The sequence below is a fragment of the Carcharhinus amblyrhynchos genome, chromosome 23 (assembly GCF_965287045.1).
Source record: "Carcharhinus amblyrhynchos chromosome 23, sCarAmb.v2.hapA, whole genome shotgun sequence".
Lineage (NCBI taxonomy): Eukaryota > Metazoa > Chordata > Chondrichthyes > Carcharhiniformes > Carcharhinidae > Carcharhinus > Carcharhinus amblyrhynchos.
Genome location: NC_137346.1, coordinates 2607780 through 2627565, shown reverse-complemented (window position 1 = coordinate 2627565; position 19786 = coordinate 2607780). Strand labels below are relative to the sequence as shown.

Sequence of the window (19786 nt, the reverse complement as noted above, 5' to 3'; positions counted from 1 at the left end):
TTCAAGTCATGCATCAACCTGACTTAGCTATTCCTTTCAATGTGACTATTCACTGATGTGTGTGTGTATAATATACTGTACTTTATCCAGGATAGTCCACCTCCTGGGGCATCCTTTACCAGGTATATTGCTTTGTTTTAGATGAGACTTTAAACCATGATTCTGTTTGTTCTCTGAAGTGGACATAAAAGATCCCATGACAGTATTCGAAGAGGAGCAGTGACATTTTCTCCATTTATCTCTCGGCCAAATCATTATACAAATTAGCTGCTTGTTATCACAGTGCTGTTTCTGGGATCTTGCTGTTCATAAATTCACTGCTGTGTTTCTTACAGTGATGCACTACAAAAGCATTTCATCCACTTTGGGATGTCCTGCATGCAGGTGCAGCAGACTGTAAAGGAGGCAAATGGTATGTTGGCCTTCATAACAAGAGGATTCGTGTACAGGAGCAGAGATGGCTTGTGCAATTACGCAGGGTCCTTGGTGAGGCCACACCTGGAATGTGGTGTGCAGTTTTGGTCTCCTTATCCAAGGAAGGATGGTCTTATTCTGGAGGGAGTGCAGAGGAGGTTTACCAAACTGATTCCTATGATATTTGGCCTAATGTATGAGAAATGATTGAGTCAATTAGGATAATATTCACTGGAGTTCAGAAGAATGAGGGAAGATCTCATATAAAATTCTAACAGGACTAGATAGGAAGGATGTTCCCAATGATAGGGGAGTCCAGAACCAAAGGTGATAGTCTGATGATACGAGTTAGACCATTTAGGAATGAGGTAAGAACATAAGAAATAGGAGCAGGAGTAGGCCATCTGGCCCCTCGAGCCTGCCCCGCCATTCAATAAGATCATGGCTGATCTGTTGTGGCTCAGTTCCACATTCCCGCCCTCTCCCCATAACCCTTAATCCCCTCTCTTATCAAAAACCCATCAACCCGCGTCTTAAAAATATTTAGCGAGGCAGCCTCCACCACTTCAACGGGCAGAGAATTCCAGAGATTCACCACCCTTTGAGTGAAGAAGTTCCTCCTCAACTCCGTTCTAAACCGCCTCCCCTTTATTTTGAGGCTGTGCCCCCTAGTCCTACTATCCTTTCTGAGCGGGAAGAGTCTCTCCACCTCTATCCTATCCATCCCATTCATCATCTTATACGTCTCAATGAGATCTCCCCTCATTCTTCTAAACTCTAACGAGTACAAGCCTAGTTTATTCAACCTCTCCTCATAGCTCAACCCCTTCAACTCCGCCATCAGCCTAGTAAACCTCCTCCGCACTCCCTCCAAGGCCAAAATATCCTTGCATAAGTACGGCGCCCAAAACTGCACACAGTACTCCAGCTGCGGCCTCACATGCCCTATACAGCCGCAGCAAGATCTCCCTACTTTTATATTCAATCCCCCTCGCTATGAAGGCCAGCATCCCATTCGCCTTCCTGACCACCTGCTGCACCTGCAAGCTGGGTTTTTGTGACTCATGCACAAGGACCCCGAGGTCCCTCTGCACCTTCGCCTGCTGCAGTTTTTCTCCACGTAAGTAATAATCCTTCCTACCATTATTCCTACCAAAGTGGACCACCTCACACTTGCCAACATTAAACTCCATTTGCCAGGAGAAATTGCTTCACCCAGAGTGGTCAGCCTGTGGAATTGGCTAGCACACAAGTAGTTGGGGCTGAAAATTGTTCAAAAATTTTTTCAAAAAGCAGTTAGAAATAGCTGTTGCAAGAAAGGGTATCAAAGGATATGGGGGAAGGCAGGATGACTATTGAGTTGGATGATCAGCCATGATCATAGTGAATGGTGGAGCAGTCTTGGAAGAGCTGAACAGCCTACTGTTGCTCCTATCTTCTATGTTTCGATGTGAATGCCACTGCAGAAATACAAGTTGTCTTTATACGAGGAACAGCAACGTTCTTGCATTAAATTCTTATATAGCTATAAGACAGTATTTTACTCTGGATAATCCCTCTCCTGTATGTATTTGTATAAATTAGAGGATGCTGTTCTGGCCAGGATAGTTCCCCTCTTGTAAGTCAGCTTTTTTCAACTGCAAGTCAGTATTCTTGTCTCACAAACTTCAAGCTGACCAGCAGAGTCACTGAGAATGTGCAACATTGGGAACAGCTGGTCGCTTCTCTGCAGTAAGCTCTGAATAAGGACAGACTCAATCCAAGGACAGAATCACAATGGACACGTTACTTTCCGCTCTGCATGAGTATCAGTTTTATGGTTCTGACTTCCTGTTTATGTATTTTTTTTCCAGGGAGCCTTGTGTGGACTATAGCTGAAATGCTATTTGCCTGCTTCCCACAGAGTTATGATTTGGATCTGTTTGTTTATTTATTGCAAATGGAACATAAAAGTAGAGAAGTTTTGCTGTACAGGGCCATGATGAGAGCACACCTGGAATACTATGCAAAAGTGGATATAATTGCATTTGAAACCGTTCAGAAGAGTTCATTCCTAGGGCTTACCTTATGAAGAAAGGATTGAGCCTTTACCCATTGGAGTTCAGAGGAATGAGAGGTGATCTTATTGAAATATTTTAAGGTCTTGAGTCTTGAGGGGACTTGATTAGGTGGAAATCAAGAAGATATTTTCTGTTGTCTGAGCAACTAGAATTAGGGGACACTTTAAAAATAAGAGATCTTCCTTTTAAGACAGAGGTGAGAGCTTTTTTTCTCTGAGAGTTATTAGTCTGTGGAGTGCTCTTCCCCAAAAGCAGTGGAGGCTGGGTTATTGAATTTATTCAAGGCTAAGTTAGACAGATCTTTGACAGACAAGGGACTCTACAGTTATAAGTGGGGCAGGGGGTAGTTACAGGATCTTATCATCCTGTGTTGCTATCTGTTCTCCATATTGGTGAATGGTGAGTGAGCTTCCCACACATTCAGAATATGTTAATGGAATGGGTGGGGTGAAACATAGTGTGGGACCTTCCTGTTCCTGTGGAAGGAGTGGGAAACCACTGATTTACTTTCTAGTTGGCTGTTATACTGCAACATTGCTGGAGCCATAGAAGCAACCGCTTCACACACTTTTGACTAGGACCCATGCTTCCAGGGACATGGGATGGGTGTTCCATTAATTAAGAGGATATGACAAATTCCTAATGGTTCAATGTACAAATACCATGATTTGTAGTACTGACAGAGTGGTACTAAAATTAACCTCTGAATCCCATTCTATGAGAAAGGTTTTTAACTCTATAGTAACGTGTGGAGAGGAGGCACAAATTGATATGGCTTGGGGGGTGATAAGGAGTAGAGGACATCCTTGAGTGGTGCCATGGGATCTTTAATGTCCCCAGTAGTTATGCATAAAGCTTCAGTTTGACATTTGTCCAAATTGCATCTCTGACAATGCAGCATTCCTTCAGAGCTGCACTAGAGTGCCAGACTAGACATAGAGAAACAGCTTGGTATCGGACTTCCTGATCTACGTACTCTCACCTCGACTGTGACCAATCGAGTCGAGCTGACACTCAAAACAACCCAGACAACATCGTAACACAGAGTTCCTGTGAAAACAACTCTTCAAGACCGAAATCAATAACTTTTTGTTGGCCAAGGCATCAAGGGATAGAGTTCGACAATGGTTACTGAGGTGTATAAAATCATGAGGGGCATAGATAGGATGGACACACATAGTCTTTTTCCCAGGTTAGGGGAATTGAAAACTAGAGGGCATAGGTTTAAGGTGAGAAGGGAAAGATTTAAAAGGGATCTGAGGGGCAACTTCTTCTCACAGAGGGCAGTGCATGTATAGAGCTGCCAGAGAAAGTGATTGAGGCAGGTTCAATAGCAACATGTAAAAAGCATTTGGGTAAGTACATGGATGGGAGAGGATTAGAGGGATATGGGCCAATTGCAGGCAATTGGGACAAGATGGGAGGACAGCATGGTGCAGTTGGGCTGGAGGGCCTGTTTCCATGCTGTATTGCTCTATGATTCTGTGGATAAATTCAGATCTGATTGAACAACAAGAACTGGTTTGTGGAGCTGAGCAGCCTATTCGTTCTGAGTTATTAAACCAGATGTCAGCATTTTGTCTTAGACTTTTTCAGTGCCTATTACAGAAAGAAGGAATACACTGCAAATAACCATTCTCAGTCCTGGCTTCCACCTATACCCACAACCCTGTCTGTTGTAATGAGAAGTAGTATTGACGTAATGTGATTAACAAAAAGACAAAGGTGACAAGAAAACTGTTTTTAAGTAGTGGGTGGTTACAATTTGGAATGAATTACCTGGTGGAGTAAATGTTCAAACGTGGCTTTCAGAAAGGATTAGATAAGCACCTGAAGGAGAATATTTTGCAGGCCGGTGGGGAAAGGGTGGAGGAGTAGGACTAACTGCACTCATCCAGAGAACCTGGATGAGCTAAATGATCTGTGTTATGACTATTCCATGTCTATTCTAGGCTTCTGTTGTCCAATTTGGACAAGTGTGTATTTTAGGATCATTCCCCTGGAAGCATTTTGAGGTCCCTCATGCCACTCTGTGTAACTCGTGTCTCAGAACTTGGTTTGTTGACACGTGGGTGACCTCCTCATGTTCAGAATAAGCAATGAAGTGAGTCATAAGGAAGAAATGTCACAGTATAGGCAAGTGTTGTAGGCACACTGTCTAGAACATATCAGAAATTCTCAGCTTATCGCTGCAATGGAAGTCCAGTCTGTTGACGCTGGGGTAGCTTTATACATCAGTTTTAAAAGCCCATTGCATGTATTAATATAAGTTGTTATTGCTACAGTACCTTTCACAACCTCAGGATGTCACTCAGCACTTCACAGCCAATGAAATACTTTCGCCATGTAGTCACTTGTAATGTAGATGATACACTATCAAGAGGTGCTATTTTTCAGATGAGAAGTTAAACTGAACTCCCATTTATCATCTTGGGTGAGTAAGAAAGATCCCATAGCCACTATTCTAAAGAGTTGGGCAGCTCCCCACCCAGTGACCTAGGACCATTATCAATATCTCAGTATTTCTTAAAACCGATTTTTATCCTTATTTCACTGTGGGAGCTTTCTGGGCACAAATTGGCTCCAGTGTTTCCTACATTACAAGTGACTACACGGCAAAAGTATTTCATTGGCTGTGAAGCGCTGATTTTTCAATCAAGTGGGCTACTTTGTCTTGGATGGTGTCAAGTTTCTTGAGTGTTCTTAGAGTTGCACCCACCCAGGCAAGTGGGGAGTATTCAATCACATTTCTGACTTGTGCCTTGTAGATGGTGGACAGGCTTTGGAGAGTCAGAAGGTGATTCACTCGGTGCAGGATTCCCTAGTCTATAATCTGCTCTTGTAGCCACTGTGTTTATGTGGTGAGTCCAGTTGAGTTTCTGGTCAATGGTAACCCAAGGATGTTGACAGTGGGGGCTTCAGTGATGGTTACACCATTGAATGTTCAGGGGTGGTGCTTAGAGTATCTCTTATTGGTGATGATCATTGTTTGGCATTTGTGAGGTGCAAATATCACTCGCCACTTGTCAGCCCAACTCTGGATATTGTCCAGGTCTTGCTGCATTTGAACATGGACTGCTTCAGTATCTGAAGAGTCACGACTGGTGTTGAACATTGTGCAATCATCAGCGAACATCCCCACTTCTAACCTTATGATGGAGGGAAGGTCATTGATGAAGCAGCTGACGATGGTTGGGCTGAGGAACTCTTGCAAAGATGTCCTGGAGCTGAGGTGATTGACCCTTTACAACCACAATCATTTTCCGATGTAGCAGGTGGGAAAGAGGCTAGGAATGGCGAGATCTTGGTAGATTAAGGGCTGGGGAATGGGAAACGATTTGAATAGGTGGATGAGAATTTTTAAGAAAGAGGCGTTGCTGGACTCGGAGCCATAGTTGTTCAGTGGGAACGGGGGGCGGGTGCGGTTGACGGAACTGCGAGTTTGGGACAGTTTAGGTTGAGCAAGGTGGGAGGCTGGCCAGGAGAGCATGTAGGTCCTCACCTGAGATCCAAACAGGCACTTGCCAGCAGAGAGGGCAGTGCCCAGTAGTGGGAGCTCTGAACAGGGAGCCCAGATTAAGGCAGCTTGGGCTGCCAGAGATGCCAGTCTCTCCATTTGCACCGTCTTCCACATAACTTGCTGCTATCCTTGCAACAGGCCGCATTTAATTTATAATCTACTTCCCCGAAATGCATTTGCCATCGCTCAGTTTAAAAATCTAAAGTAACAAAATATGAATTAAAGCTGGTTTGTTTTTGAATGAATTCTCTGCCCAGGTAGTGCAACCGGGTCGTACCAATTGCTAGGAGAGGAGGGGGAGCCATTGGAAGTAGCAGGTTGGAAATGTGAGGTATTGATGCTGGAAGGGGGGGTAAATCCCCCTCCATTTACTGTCGGGATAGAATTTTATGAATGGGATGTTTGCGGGGGAGGAGGGAAAGAGGAAGAGTCCATGTGGAGTGCGGGGTGAGTGTGTGTCCCCGGGGGCAGTGGTGGAGTCCGCACTGGATACATTGTAACGGTTTGATATCCGCTCCAGGTAAGAGTGGATCCCCAGCCGGAACCGAGCGGATCCCGCAGCAGCGGCGGGGCAGGCGGCGCCACAAGGAGCTCCGGGCACGGCGTGGGGCAAGGAGCCGGAGAGACATGAGCTTTTCTGGCACCAAAGCCCTGAGCAGCAGCGCCAAGAACCAGGACACAGTCGGCATGAAGGTGAAGAAGGCGCCGCCGAGCGAGGGTCTGGCGGCCACCACCGAGGAGGAGCTGCTTAAGAAGGAGAGTGTGACCCCCGAAGACGTGCTGGGGCTGCAGAAGATCACCCAGAGTGAGTATCGCCGCCTTTAAAGGGGCAAGTTGCACTACAACAGCAAGGAATGGGGAAAACTGCAGGGATAATCAGCCAGGGCTGGGGCGAGAGTCCCAGTACCCCAGAACCAGGCAATGTTAGAAGATGGGGTACATGGTACCAGAGCCCAAGTGCCCCAAAACCAGGTCCCCTTTCTGGGGAGAGTGGGTACAGTCCTTCAAGAAATCCTGAGTGTGAAAGTTTAGGGAGGAGGGATGGAGAGAGATTCTGAGAGTAGCTCAAACCCAAAAGCTTCAGGGGGCCCAGGCTTGGCAGGCTAAAGAGGAGGGGGGAAGACAGGCTTCAGACTATTTGAAGGGGTAAGGGGCTGAGATTAGAGTGACAGGAACCTATGGATACCCCAAATGTAGGCTCTCAAAACTGAGGGATGGTGGGAGAGGATTTACCTCCTTTAAACTCTTCTGGGCAGTCAGATTATTTACTGTTTATAGAGTATTCAGGGACCAACAGTCACAGGACTGAGACGGAATGGGGACCCTCGCAACTGGGCTGAGAAAACGGCCAACTCTGAGCCCAAAGTGAGTGAATCTGTCTGAGTGAAATGACATTGAAGAAATGTGTTTATTCCTGCTGTAACTGCCAGTTAGAATATTCAGGGTATGGTCAGTGTTCTGTGATGTCACCTAGCAAGTATTATTTTTCAAAACCTGACAATTTTGTATGTGTTGATTTACCTTTGATGTCATTCACACTTTTCCTGGAACTGCATCAAGGACCAATTCCTTAGTTACTCAAAACTGCAGCTAATTTATTAAACACGGGGGACAATCAGCAGCAGATCTGGAATCTGGGGCAAAAAAGGAATGTAATCCATGTTGCAGATAATAGGGGAATATGTACCCATTGTCTGTACGAAGCTGGATAAAAACTAGACAGAGAGACTCCAATGTCCCATCATAGTGCCAGATACATTGGTAAGTAAACATTCCAACCTGCATGGTGTGTACTTGATGAGTTTGTCAACACAGTGGGAGTGACTGTTATTCAGCCTTGTCTAATCCTTTAGCTTGTAATTTGAACTATTTTTGATTTCCACACAGTAATTGTGTTTTTTTTCTGTTGTCCGCTATGGTTTGTAACTCAAACTGGCTGTGACCTCTTGAATCCTAGAGTGATGCTCTTGCCCCATCCTTAGACTTAAAGTCTTAAAGAAGAAATATCCAAAAACCAAACATCAAATGGGAGCATTTAGTTTAACAGTTGGGAATGTATTTATCATGCAGCATGGACAAGTTGGGCCGAAGGGCCTGTCTCAATGCTGTAAACCTCTATACTGAATGTGCTCTTACTGGAAGTATCTTGTACGTTGTGACTGATTGCTTATATGCACAGTTATGGTACCCCCCTCCCATACTCTGCCAACTAATCCAACCTGCTTTTCAGCTCCTACACAGACCATTCCATGGCTACAGAAACTTTTGTTAACTAACTTCTCCCAAGGGAGCAGTTACATTCCATGAGCTTGCAGTTAATCAGAAACCCACGCCCCAAATGGGAGACACCTTTGTCTGACTCACTTCCTACCTAAACAGTTTCACCCTTGCCTTAAAAACCATCAGCCAATGAAGTGAGTTAAAACTGTGTTTCATTCAGGTGAAAGCAGCAGAATATGGGAAGTTTACTTTTGCCCAACTCTGTACGGTGTGTATAACCCACAAAGTGGTGGATATTGTGGGATAATTTGGTGTAGCAGGAGAGAATTGTTGGTATTGCAACGCAACTGTGTGATGTCAATGCCCCTTGTATTATCATTAAATTGGGTATCATATTATGGGATGTTTTAACTATTGTTTTCCAACATTAGGATTTAGAGAGAAGTTAGTTTTTTTTAGAAGAAGCGTATTCACTCCACATTTTAAAAAAATCCAGGCACCCAGCCAAAAGGTGATTAATACGCTAATTGCAGATGTATAAGGACCCAGGATTGTAGGCAATTGATTGCCAATATGCACTTTACACACGCTGACGTGGACCTTTGCTAGCCCTGGATGATCAGTGAGACTTTTCTACCAGCTGTGAGTAAAGGCATGTTTAGTGAACGCTGCAGTGCCAGCCAGAAAGCTGAAGATCTGTCAACGAGACAGAGTTTAGAAATGCAGAAGCAGTGTTAGAAATAATTTTACTGAATTGAATTAATTTGGTGAATTACAACATATTCATTTCTTTTACCATGATGTGAAAGTAAGATGGACTGATTGAAGTGAGTCCAATAACAACTATTGTTATGCTCAACTTAACTGAGACATGAACAGTCTTATCAATCCAGTTTGAACCTCATCTCAGCAAGAGTTTGCCTTGGCTGCTGATGGAGAGATTGAAGAAGCCCAGTTGAAGGCTCAAGGCATTAACAAAACACAGACCAAACTTCTGCAGCAAAACTAACAACTTTGTGGGTTAAGTGTTGATAAAGAAGCTGAGATTGTTTCAGCAGCAGAGTCAAGATTATAACATAGAGTTTACAACACAGTGAAATCTCAATCTGTTTGGATTGAAAAAAAGTCAGCAGCACAAGTTTGGATGCTACCATACAAACTTACGTTCTCAGTGCAGAGAATATTTTGGGCTGGCACTGGTGGGAACTGGTCTGTCGCTGTAAAACACTGGAGTACAATACCGGTGGGAACGGGTCTGTCGCTGTATAACACTGGGGTACAGTACTGGTGGGGATGGGTCTGTCACTATAACACTGGGGTACAGTACTGGTGGGGATGGGTCTGTCACTATAACACTTGGATACAGTACTGGTGGGGACGGGTCTGTCACTGTATAACACTGGGTACAGTACTGGTGGGAACGGATCTGTCACTGTATAACACTGGTGTACGGTACTGGTGGGGACGGGTCTGTCACTGTATAACACTGGTGTATGGTCCTGGTGGGGATGGGTCTGTCACTGTATGACACTGAGGTGCAGTACTGGTGGGGACGGGTCTGTCACTGTGTAACACTGGGGTGCAGTGCTGGTGGGAGACGGGTCTGTCAGTATAACATGGGTACAGTACTAGTGTGTCTATGTCCCACTTGTGTCTTTAGCATTGACTGACATCTGGTGTGATCAATGGAGAATTGAATTATTTGTACATTGTTCTGGTTTTATGGTTTGAATAACCCATCCTCGTCTGCTGTAACAGAAATAACGTAGCATTAAGTCTCTGCTCTTCAAGCACCTCTTCCATTTCCCTCCTTGTAACTATTACCACATCCTTTCATTCCTTTCTCATTCATCCTGGTGCTTGTTGAAAGTGTGAGGCAGTCTGCCATGTTTGGGAGCATGTACACATTTTCTGAAACATCTGAATTGTAACTGTGGTATAGTGGTTAGCACTGCTGTCTTACAGTTCCAGGGACCTGGGTTTAATTCCCAGCTTGGGTCACTGTCTGCGTGGAGTTTGCATGTTCTCCCTGGGCCCACATGGGTTTCCTCCGGGCGCTCTGATTTCCTCCCACTGTCTGAAAGATGTGCTGGTTAGGATGCACTGGCCGTGCTAAATTCTCCCTCAGTGTACCTGAACAGGCGCCTGAGTGTGGCAACTAGGCGATTTTCACAGTAACTTCATTGCGGCGTTAGTGTAAGCTTACTTGTGACACTAATAAATGAACTTTAAATTTTCACCAAAAAGAGAAGTATTTTTCTTACAATGTCTTAAAAGTCTGTATAGCACAGAAACAGGCTGTTCAGTCCAACCAGACCATGCTGGTGTTTATTCTCCAAACAAGCCTCCTCCCATCCTCCTTCACTCTCTCTTATCAATCCATCCTCTTTAATACTTTCTCAAGTGTTTATCTAAATTCCTCATTAATGTAGCAACACTATTCAATTCAACCACTCCCTATGGGAGTGAGTTCCGCATTCTACCCCACTCCCTGTGGGAGAGAGTCCCACATTCTCCCCACTCCCTGTGGGAGAGAGTCCCACATTCTCCCCACTCCCTGTGGGAGAGAGTCCCACATTCTTCCCCCACTCCTTTGTGGGAGAGAGTCCCACATTCTCCCCCACTCCTTTGTGGGAGACAGTCCCACATTCTCCCCCACTCCTTTGTGGGAGACAGTCCCACATTCTCCCCCACTCCTTTGTGGGAGACAGTCCCACATTCTCCCCCACTCCTTTGTGGGAGACAGTCCCACATTCTCCCCCACTCCTTTGTGGGAGACAGTCCCACATTCTCCCCCACTCCTTTGTGGGAGACAGTCCCACATTCTCCCCCACTCCTTTGTGGGAGACAGTCCCACATTCTCCCCCACTCTCTGGGCAGATGTGTTTCTCCTAAATTCCCATCGGATTTATTCAATCCCTCCCCTAGCACATCGCCCATCCCCATTCCGGATAATAACCCTCCCTCTGGCATAACACACCGCCTGTCCTATTCTAGTCTGAACTTGTTATAAAATGATGTCTCGGAGGAGGGGATCATTAGGCCCATTATCCCTGTGCTGACTCCTGGAAACTGCTACTTAATTTGTCCCACTTCCTTGCTGTTTGCCCACAGCCATGCGTGTTTTTCCTTTTGTTTTCCCAATCCCTTTTGAAAGGTATTGCTGAATCTAATTTCACTGCTCTGACACACAGCACGTTCGAGATCGCAGCAACTCGCTATGTAAAAATAAACCTCACCTTCCCTTTGCCCCTTCTCCCGGATTCCTTTGCTAATTACCTTGAAGCTGTGCCCTTACTGGCTATCTTGCCTTTGAGAACAGTTTGTCTATATATATTTTAGCAAAACCTTTTGTAAGTTTGTACATCTTTTAAATCTCTGAACCTTATCTGCTGAAAGGGATCTTTCCCAAATCCTTGGTACCATCCTGGTCATTTGCCTGCCTCTTGAAGGCCTTGATTCCCTTCCAAAAGAGTGGTGGACAGAAGTGAGCAGAATACTCCAGCTGAGGCCTGCCCGGGGTTTATGAAAATTTAGCACAAGTTCCTTCCCTTGTACTTTTAGATTGTTTCTATTTATAAAAACCCACAATCTCTCTGGAAAATGAATCATCCTTGTTCTGAACCTGCCCTTCACAACAACTTTTTAAACTGTGTCTATCTCTGTTGCAAAAGGCAGTGAGGACTGGGAGTTCCTGCCTGTTGTAAGAGAGGATATGCAGCTGTGTTCCACAGCAACCTGGTGTTGTCCATGTTTACGGGAATGTTGAAGTTATATTGGAATTATCCAAAGACTATCAACTCAAAGCACATCAGAGAAACAAAGAGGGATTATGAAAAAAGACTGGCAGCCAACAGAAAGAGGAGTCCCAGCACATAGATCGTAAAAGGGTGGTAAAGGAGGAGTAGTGCTGATTAGGGACCTAAAAGGGAATTTTTGCAGGGAGCATGGCTGAGGCATTAAGTGACTATTTAGCATTTGTCTTTACCAAGGAGGTAGTTGCTACCCAGGGCATGGTGACAGTAGAAACTCTGCCATTGAAAAATACAGCATTGTTAAGGAGGTGTTGGATAGACTGTCGGTGCTAAAGTTAACAAGGCACTGGGACCGGATGTGATGTATCCAGGGATATTGAAGGAAGTGAGAGTGGAAATTGCAGGAATGCTGGCCATAATCTTCCAGTCTCCTCTCGACTCAGGAGGTGCCAGAGGACTGGAGATTCGTAAATGTTACCCTTTGTTCAAAAATTACAGACCAGTCAGTTTAATTGGGGCAGCTTTTGGAGTATGAATACTCATGAGGAAAAATGTGGATTGATGAGGAAGAGCCAGCATGGATTTCTGAAGTGGAAATCCTGTTTAACCAACTTGCTGGAGTTTGTTGAAAGTGAGGGGAAGGGTTGATGCGGATAGTATTGTTGATGTGGTGTACATCGACATTCAAAAAACATTCGATACAGTGTCACACAGCAGGTCTGCGAGAAAAGTTATTGTTCATGGAATAAAAGGGACAGGAGCAATGTAGGTATAAAATTGGCTGAGAAATAGGAAACAAAGTAATTGGTCAATGGATATTTTTTGGGCTAGGGGAAGGTTTGTAACGGGGTTATCAGAAGCCGGTATTGGGTCCCATGCTTTTCCTAATATATATGAATGATCTGGATCTTGGTGTGCAAGGGATAATTTCAAAAGCTGGTGGGTGACACAAAACCTGGAAGTATTATAAACTGCAAGGAAGACAATGTAAATCTTTAAAAGGATGTAGACAAGTTGGTGGAGTGGACAGATAGGTGGCAAATGAAGTTCTGAGATGATGCATTTTGGTAGGAAGGATGTAGAGAGACGAAATAAAATAAAGGGTAGAATTCTTAGAGATGCAGGTGCATAGATCATATGTGCATAGAATATTGAAGGTTGCAGGACAGGTGGAGAGAGCAGTCAATAAAGCATGCAGTATCTGAGCTTTATTAATAGGGGCACAGAGCACAAGAATAAGGAGGTTATGCTAAATTTGCACAAGACTCTAGTTAGACCTCAGCTGGAATATTGCGTAGTATTCTGGGTGCCACACTGTAGGAAGGATGTGAACGCATTGGAGAGAGCGCAGAAAAGATTTATAAGAATGGTTCCAAGGATGAGAAACTTAGAGGTTGGTACTAAATTGCTTTGGAAAGAAGACTTAAGAGAAAATTTGATAGCAGTGTTCTTCAAGTTTGCTGCAACACCACGTAGTGGATTGGATCTCAAACAGTGATGAGACAGAGTACAGGAATGAGATAGAGAATCTGGTGAACTGGAGGCAACAATAATCTCTCCTTCAATGTCAACAAAACTTCAACAAGTGTAGTGGAGAACATGTCCCTGTCTACATCAACGGTGATGAAGTGGAAATTGTTGACGACTTCAGGTTTCTAGGTGTCCAGATCACCAGCAAGCAGTCCTGTTTCCTCTACACAGACGCTATAATTAAGAAAGCTCACCAATGCCTCTACTTTCTGAGGAGGCTAAGGAAATTTGACTTTTCCACTACGACTCTCACCAATTTTTACGGATGCACCATAGAAAGCATTCTTTCTGGTTGTATCACAGCTTGGTATGACTCCTGCTCTGCCCAAGACTGCAAGGAACTACAAGAGGTTGTGAATGTAGCCCAATCCATCATGCAAACCAGCCTCCCATCCATTGACTCTGTCTACACTTCCCACTGCCTCAGCAAAGCAGCCAGGATAATTAAGGACTCCATGCACCCAGGACATTCTCTCTTCCATCTTCCGTTGGGAAAAAGATATAAAAGTCTGAGGTCACATACCAACCGATTCAAGAACAGCTTGTTCCCTGCTGCCATCAGACTTTTGAATGGACCTACCTCATATTAAGTTGATCTTTCTCTGCATCCTAGCTATCTCTGTAACACTACATTCTGTACCTTCTTTCCTTCTCTATGATCGGTACGCTTTTTATAACACGCAAGAAAAAATACTTTCCACTGTATGAGAATATATATGACAATAATAAATCAAATCAAAATCATGAGGGGGCTGGATAGAGTGGATAGGGAGAAACTGTTCCTGTTTGTAGAAGGATCAAAACTCAGAAGCACAGATTCAAAATGACCTGAAGAAAGAGAACATTTTATGTGAGAGAACATGAGAAACATGTTGGATCAATTGAGGCATTCAAGAAGGCATTTTACTTGAATAGATACAATGTGCAAGGAAAAGGCAAGAGAATAGCACAAAGTGGTCTAGTGGTATTGTCACTGGACTAGTGATCCAGAGGCCCAGGGCAAGATGGTGAAATTTGAATTCCATGAAATCTGGAATTAAAAAGTCTAATGATGACCATGAAACCATTGTTGAAAAATCCCAATCTCCTCTGGGGAAGGACCCGGTCTGTCCTACACATGATTCCAGAGCCACACCAGTGTGGTTGATTCTCAAATGTCCTCTGAAATGGAGGGCTGTTGGGAATGGGCAATAAATGCTGGCCCAGCCAGAAATGCCCGTATCACATAAATGAATAAAAAGGTAATTTGGAGAGATGGTGCAGATACGATGGATTGAATGGTCTCTTTCTGCGCTGTAACAATGCTGTAATTCTGTGAATTCAAGTTCCTCTGTGGAACTTTGAGACTTTGGTTTCAGTTGAAAAATAAAAAGCCAATAAATGTAACAGGCACTTGGATTATAATTAAATACTTAGTTCCTTTTTAGGGAAGGGAATCGCTGTCCTTGTCCAGTCTAGGTCCAGACATGCTTCCAATCTGATTGACTCTTAACTCCAAGCAAACCGCACAGTTACTTTCTCAGGCCTCTGCACAGCATCTCACAGACCAACAACCATACATTCCGAGAGTTGATTTTTACAAAGTACTCAACATGCGCCTGAGAGACATCAGAGGGACATCAGTCAGGAAAAGTTGAGTGAGTCACCAGTAATTATTGGCCTTTCCTCAGCACCCTGATAGATTGTCATTCTGTAACTGAGCTACAGGGGAGGTGATGGCCTAATGGTATTATCCCTAGACTATAAATCCAGAAACTCAGCTAATGTGGGGCCCCGAATTTGAATCCCATCATGGCCAATGGTAGAATTTAATTCAATTTTGAAAAAAGGTCTGGAATTAACCTACTGATGACTATGAAACCATTGTCGATTGTCGGAAAAACCCATCTGGTCAGTAATAGCCTTTAGGGAAGGAAATCAGCTGTCCTTACCTGGCCTGGACTACACGTGATTCCAGAGCCACAGCAATGTGGTTAACTCTCAACTGCCCTCTGAAATGACCGAGTGAGACACTCAATTCAAAGGCAACTAGGAATAGGCAATAAATGCTGACCAACCAGCAACGCACATGTCCCGCAAATGAACAAAAAAAACACATGGAGTCGGAAAGTTCAAGGTAAGAGGTTCCAGGATTTCCCATGCTGATTATTACATAGTTAAATTCTGCCTGAAAATGAACTTGTGCTGTCCTCTGGTCAGTGACAATTGGTCATCCCAAATCAGACATTCATGGGGTGGGAGGAGGCAGCAGCAACAGGACAGAGGCTCAGCTATGCCCTCAACACTGACTGTTAATGCCTGACTATTTTATACTAACTACACAGGAAGGTTCTGAGGCCTTTTGCTCCTCGATTCAGCAAAGGCTGGGAATTAAACCCGGGCACTGCCGGCTGTGACATTAGCTTATTGAGTGATTGGAAAGCAGTCCAGATCACCTGGGCAGTTGAAGCTGTGGCAGATACAAGAGGAGGGTGGTGGGTGGGGGGGAAGTGAGAAGATCTTCCAAAGGTGGCTGCAAACTTTCATCTGCTCCTTAGCTCAGTGACTGATACATCTGCCTGTATGGGATGGAGAGAGGGAGGGGGTGGAATTGAGAAATAGGTGGGTAAAATCAAGTGAAACAAAGGTGTATGTGTGCGTGCGTGCGCAGGGGAGTGCATGTGTGTGTGGGGGGGGTTGGATGTGTGTGCATGTGGGTGGGGGGGTAGGTGTGTGTATGTGGGTGGGGCATGGGTGGGGGGGTGGGAGTGGATGGGTGGGGGTGTGTGTTTTTGGGTGTGGTGGGGAGGAGTGTGTGTGTGTGGAGGGGGGTTTGTGTGTGCGGGAGAGCGGCTGGGTGTGTGTGTGTCTGTGGGGGTAGGGGTCTGTCTGTGTCTGTGGGGGTAGGGGTCTGTGTGTGTGTGTGACTCCGTTTGGATCAGGGTACAAACAAGGCAGAAATGCTTGTGAATGACTTTCACTGAAGTGGTAAAAAATAAAGCTCCTTTGTATACTGAAGTGGAAAGCTTCAGCAGCTTCTGGGAATGTGAGCAGAATGCAAACTACTCTGCAGCCACTGCCAGAATGTTTAAAGCACTGAGTGACTGTCAAAGGCACAGTAAAGTTCCACTCCTATCTGGCTTGCTCACACCCCATATTCCATGCAAACTGCTGCACTTTAGGTGCTGTGATTGCCTTCTGCTCAGAGGCAGCATCCATTTTGGGCACAGCAAGATTCCACAAGCAGCAACAGCAAATTATTGTCCTTTTTACAAGAGGTGAGTGGGTGAGGGAGTAGTACTGGCGAGGGCAACAAGACAACTGCAGTGTTTTGAGAAGGGACCTGGGTTCAATTCCCAGCTTGGGTCACTGTGTGGAGTTTGGACACTCTCCCTGTGTCTGCGTGGGTTTCCTCCCATAGCCCAAAGATGTGCAGGTTGGGTGCATTGGCCATATTGAATTCTCCCTCTGTGTAACTGAACAGATGCCAGAAAGGGGTTTACACATTAACTTCATTGCAGTGTTAATGTAAGTCTACTTGTGACCCTAAAATTAAACTTAAACATTTCTATCCTGAGAAAAAGATTCCAACTATCCATTCTATCCGTGTCTCTCAATTTTGTAAACTTCCTTCAGGTTGCCCCTCAGTCTCAGACATTCAGGTGAAAACAAACCAAGTTTATCCAATCTCTCCTGATAGCTAATCCCTTCCATACCAGGCAACATCCCTCCAAACCCACCACGTCCTTCTGGTAATGAGCTGAACAGAACTGGAACAAATGTGGAATAAAATTCCAGATTTGGCTAACCTAAGTTCCATAAATCTGCAGTATGACTTGCCAATTTTTATACTCTATGCCCTGACCTGTACCTTCTTGACCACCTTACCCACTTGTGTTGCCACTTTTATGAAACTATGGACCTGTATGCCTAGATTCCTCTGTACGTTAATGGTTCATTTACTGTATACCTCCCTCCTGCATCACCTTGCATTTGTCCAGATTGAATTCCACCTGCTATTTCTCTGCCCAAGTCTCCAGCTGATCTGTACCCTCTGGCAATCCTTACTATTCACAGCTCCCTAATCTTTGTGTCGTTTGCAAACTTACTAATCAGACCACCTACTTCCACCTCCCGGTCAGTTATACATGTTACAATGAAAAGGAGTCCCAGCATCAATCCCCGTGGAATACCACTTGTCACAGATCTCTAGTCTCTGTCATCTATGACCAAGCCAGTTCTGTATCCATCTTGCCAGCTCACTGCAGATGCCATTCTGAATCAGCATTCCATGTGGGACCTTGTCAAAGACCTTGCTAAAGTCCATGTAGACAGCATCCACTGCACTGCCCTCATCAATCATCTTTGTCACTTCCTCAAAAAAGTCAATCAAGTTTGAGAGACATGACCTCCCCCCCCCTACATACAAGCCATGCTGCCTATGACTAATAAGTCCATATTTTTCCAAACATGAATAAATTCTGTTCCTAAGAATCTACTCCAATAATTTCCCCACCATTGATATAAGGCTCACTGCCCTGTAATTTCCCACATTTTCCTGTTACCCTTCTTAAACGAAGGAACAACATTGGCTATTCTCCAGTCCCCTGTGTCATGTGAGTGTACCTTTAAGAAAGGTTTTTTAAATCATAAAGCTCACAGCTTCAGTGATGTCATTGGAGGTGGAGCTCAGCTATGGCAATCAGGTGATAGGGGTTTCAGTTTGGTTTGTGACAGTCAGGTGGTAGGTGTTCTTTCCTTTGGGCTTGCACTTTCATTTTGGGCAGTGTGTTTTTGGAAGTGTGTTAGCAGCAAACTCAGAAGTAGTTTCTTTCTCTCTTTTTTTTCTCTTTGGTTCTGCCTTAAAGAAATTGTGTTTTGGGAAACAGATTCAACTACAACCTCTTCTGAGTTTCTTCACAAGGAACTGTCAGCACTCAACCCAGGATTCCTGTAACAAGTGGGCATTAACTTAAGTTGTATTGTGCTTATTTGGATGGACTTCAGTTATTTACTGATTGGGGATTCTGGGGAGCAGAGGAATGATTGGATAGAGACATTCCAAATTAGAAAGAAAGGGAGAATTTGTTTCCATGGCAGGAGGGTTGGTAAGGAAGGCAGTGAAATTAACACTGGACTAATAATCTAGAGCAAGATCTGGAGACCTGACAGACGGTAACATTTGAATTCAGTAAAGATAAAGGCTAATGATGACCGTGAAACCATTGTCGATTGTTGTAAAAATGCATCTGGTTCACTAATATCCTTTAGAGAAGGAAATCTGCCGTCCTTACCCGGTCTGGCCTACATGTGACTTCAGAGCCACAGCAATGTGGTTAACTCTCAACTGCCCTCTGGAATGGAAGTTGGGAATGGGCAATAAATGCTGGCCCAGCGAATAATCCCATAAATTAATTTTTAAAACCAGGACAAGGATTTAATGGTAATTGGATAAAGACCCAGAGCAGTGGGTGTTGATTCCTTACGTAGTGACTTGTGATCTGGAAGGCACCACCTGAACGAGCAGATTCAGTAGGAACTTTCAGAAGAAAATTGGATAAATACTTAAATATTTCACAGGGGTGTTGGGGAGAGAGAAAGAGTGAAACTCATTAAATTGCCCTTTCAAAGGCTTAGCACAGGCATGCTGGGCTGAATGGCCTGTGATGTGGAATTCTGTGGTTGAAAAACTATATTCAAATTCTCAAACTGCTGAGGGTGATATTGGATTTCTATTATATGGATGACTGCTTCAATAATAGAACCAGTTAGTCACCCAGGCGTCCCTTGCTGATGAAGCCTAGGTTTTCACTACACGAGGGTTAAAGCAGAAGCCCCCCTGCTCCGCCCCATGCCCCATTTCTGTTATCAGAGATACCTTTCCTCCGTATGAGCAAATCCACACCTGCTTCATTTAAGATTAGCGTGAGCAAGGGGATCCAATTTACAAAGAAAATGACTGACAACACTCAAGAGGACCCTGCAGCAAGAGGCAAGATTATTCTTTCAAGTATCGAAGCACCGTGCCAGTACATCAGCATAAACTGATTATACCTCTTGCTCTCAGAATAGACTGAAAGGCAGAGGAATTAACCTCCATTCTGGGCTTCTCTCCAGCTCCCTGTTTATGTTGAGGATTTGGGGTAAGCTGCGCTGCTGTCCGGTACGCTGGGATAGACTGCTCAAGCTGTGTTAATTCTCACATTGATAAACCCCAACCCTGAGCCCCTGTCCTGACAGAAAAAATAATTATTGCCGGGAAGGGAACTTTGGCACGTTGACGTCCATCATCCAGTCACCCTTCCACC

General features: G+C 44.5%; 1 protein-coding gene across 1 annotated transcript in view; it reads left to right on the top strand.

The window, feature by feature from the left end:
* The first annotated feature begins 6473 nt into the window (after positions 1 to 6473).
* The window catches only part of unc119a1 (unc-119 lipid binding chaperone a1), a 38028-nt gene continuing 24715 nt past the window's right edge, over positions 6474 to 19786 (top strand). Inside the window, exon 1 of the mRNA XM_080210770.1 lies at positions 6474 to 6799. Within this exon, the coding sequence (XP_080066896.1) occupies positions 6622 to 6799 (178 nt within the window). The 5' untranslated portion in view covers positions 6474 to 6621. The remainder of the gene's footprint in view (positions 6800 to 19786) is intronic.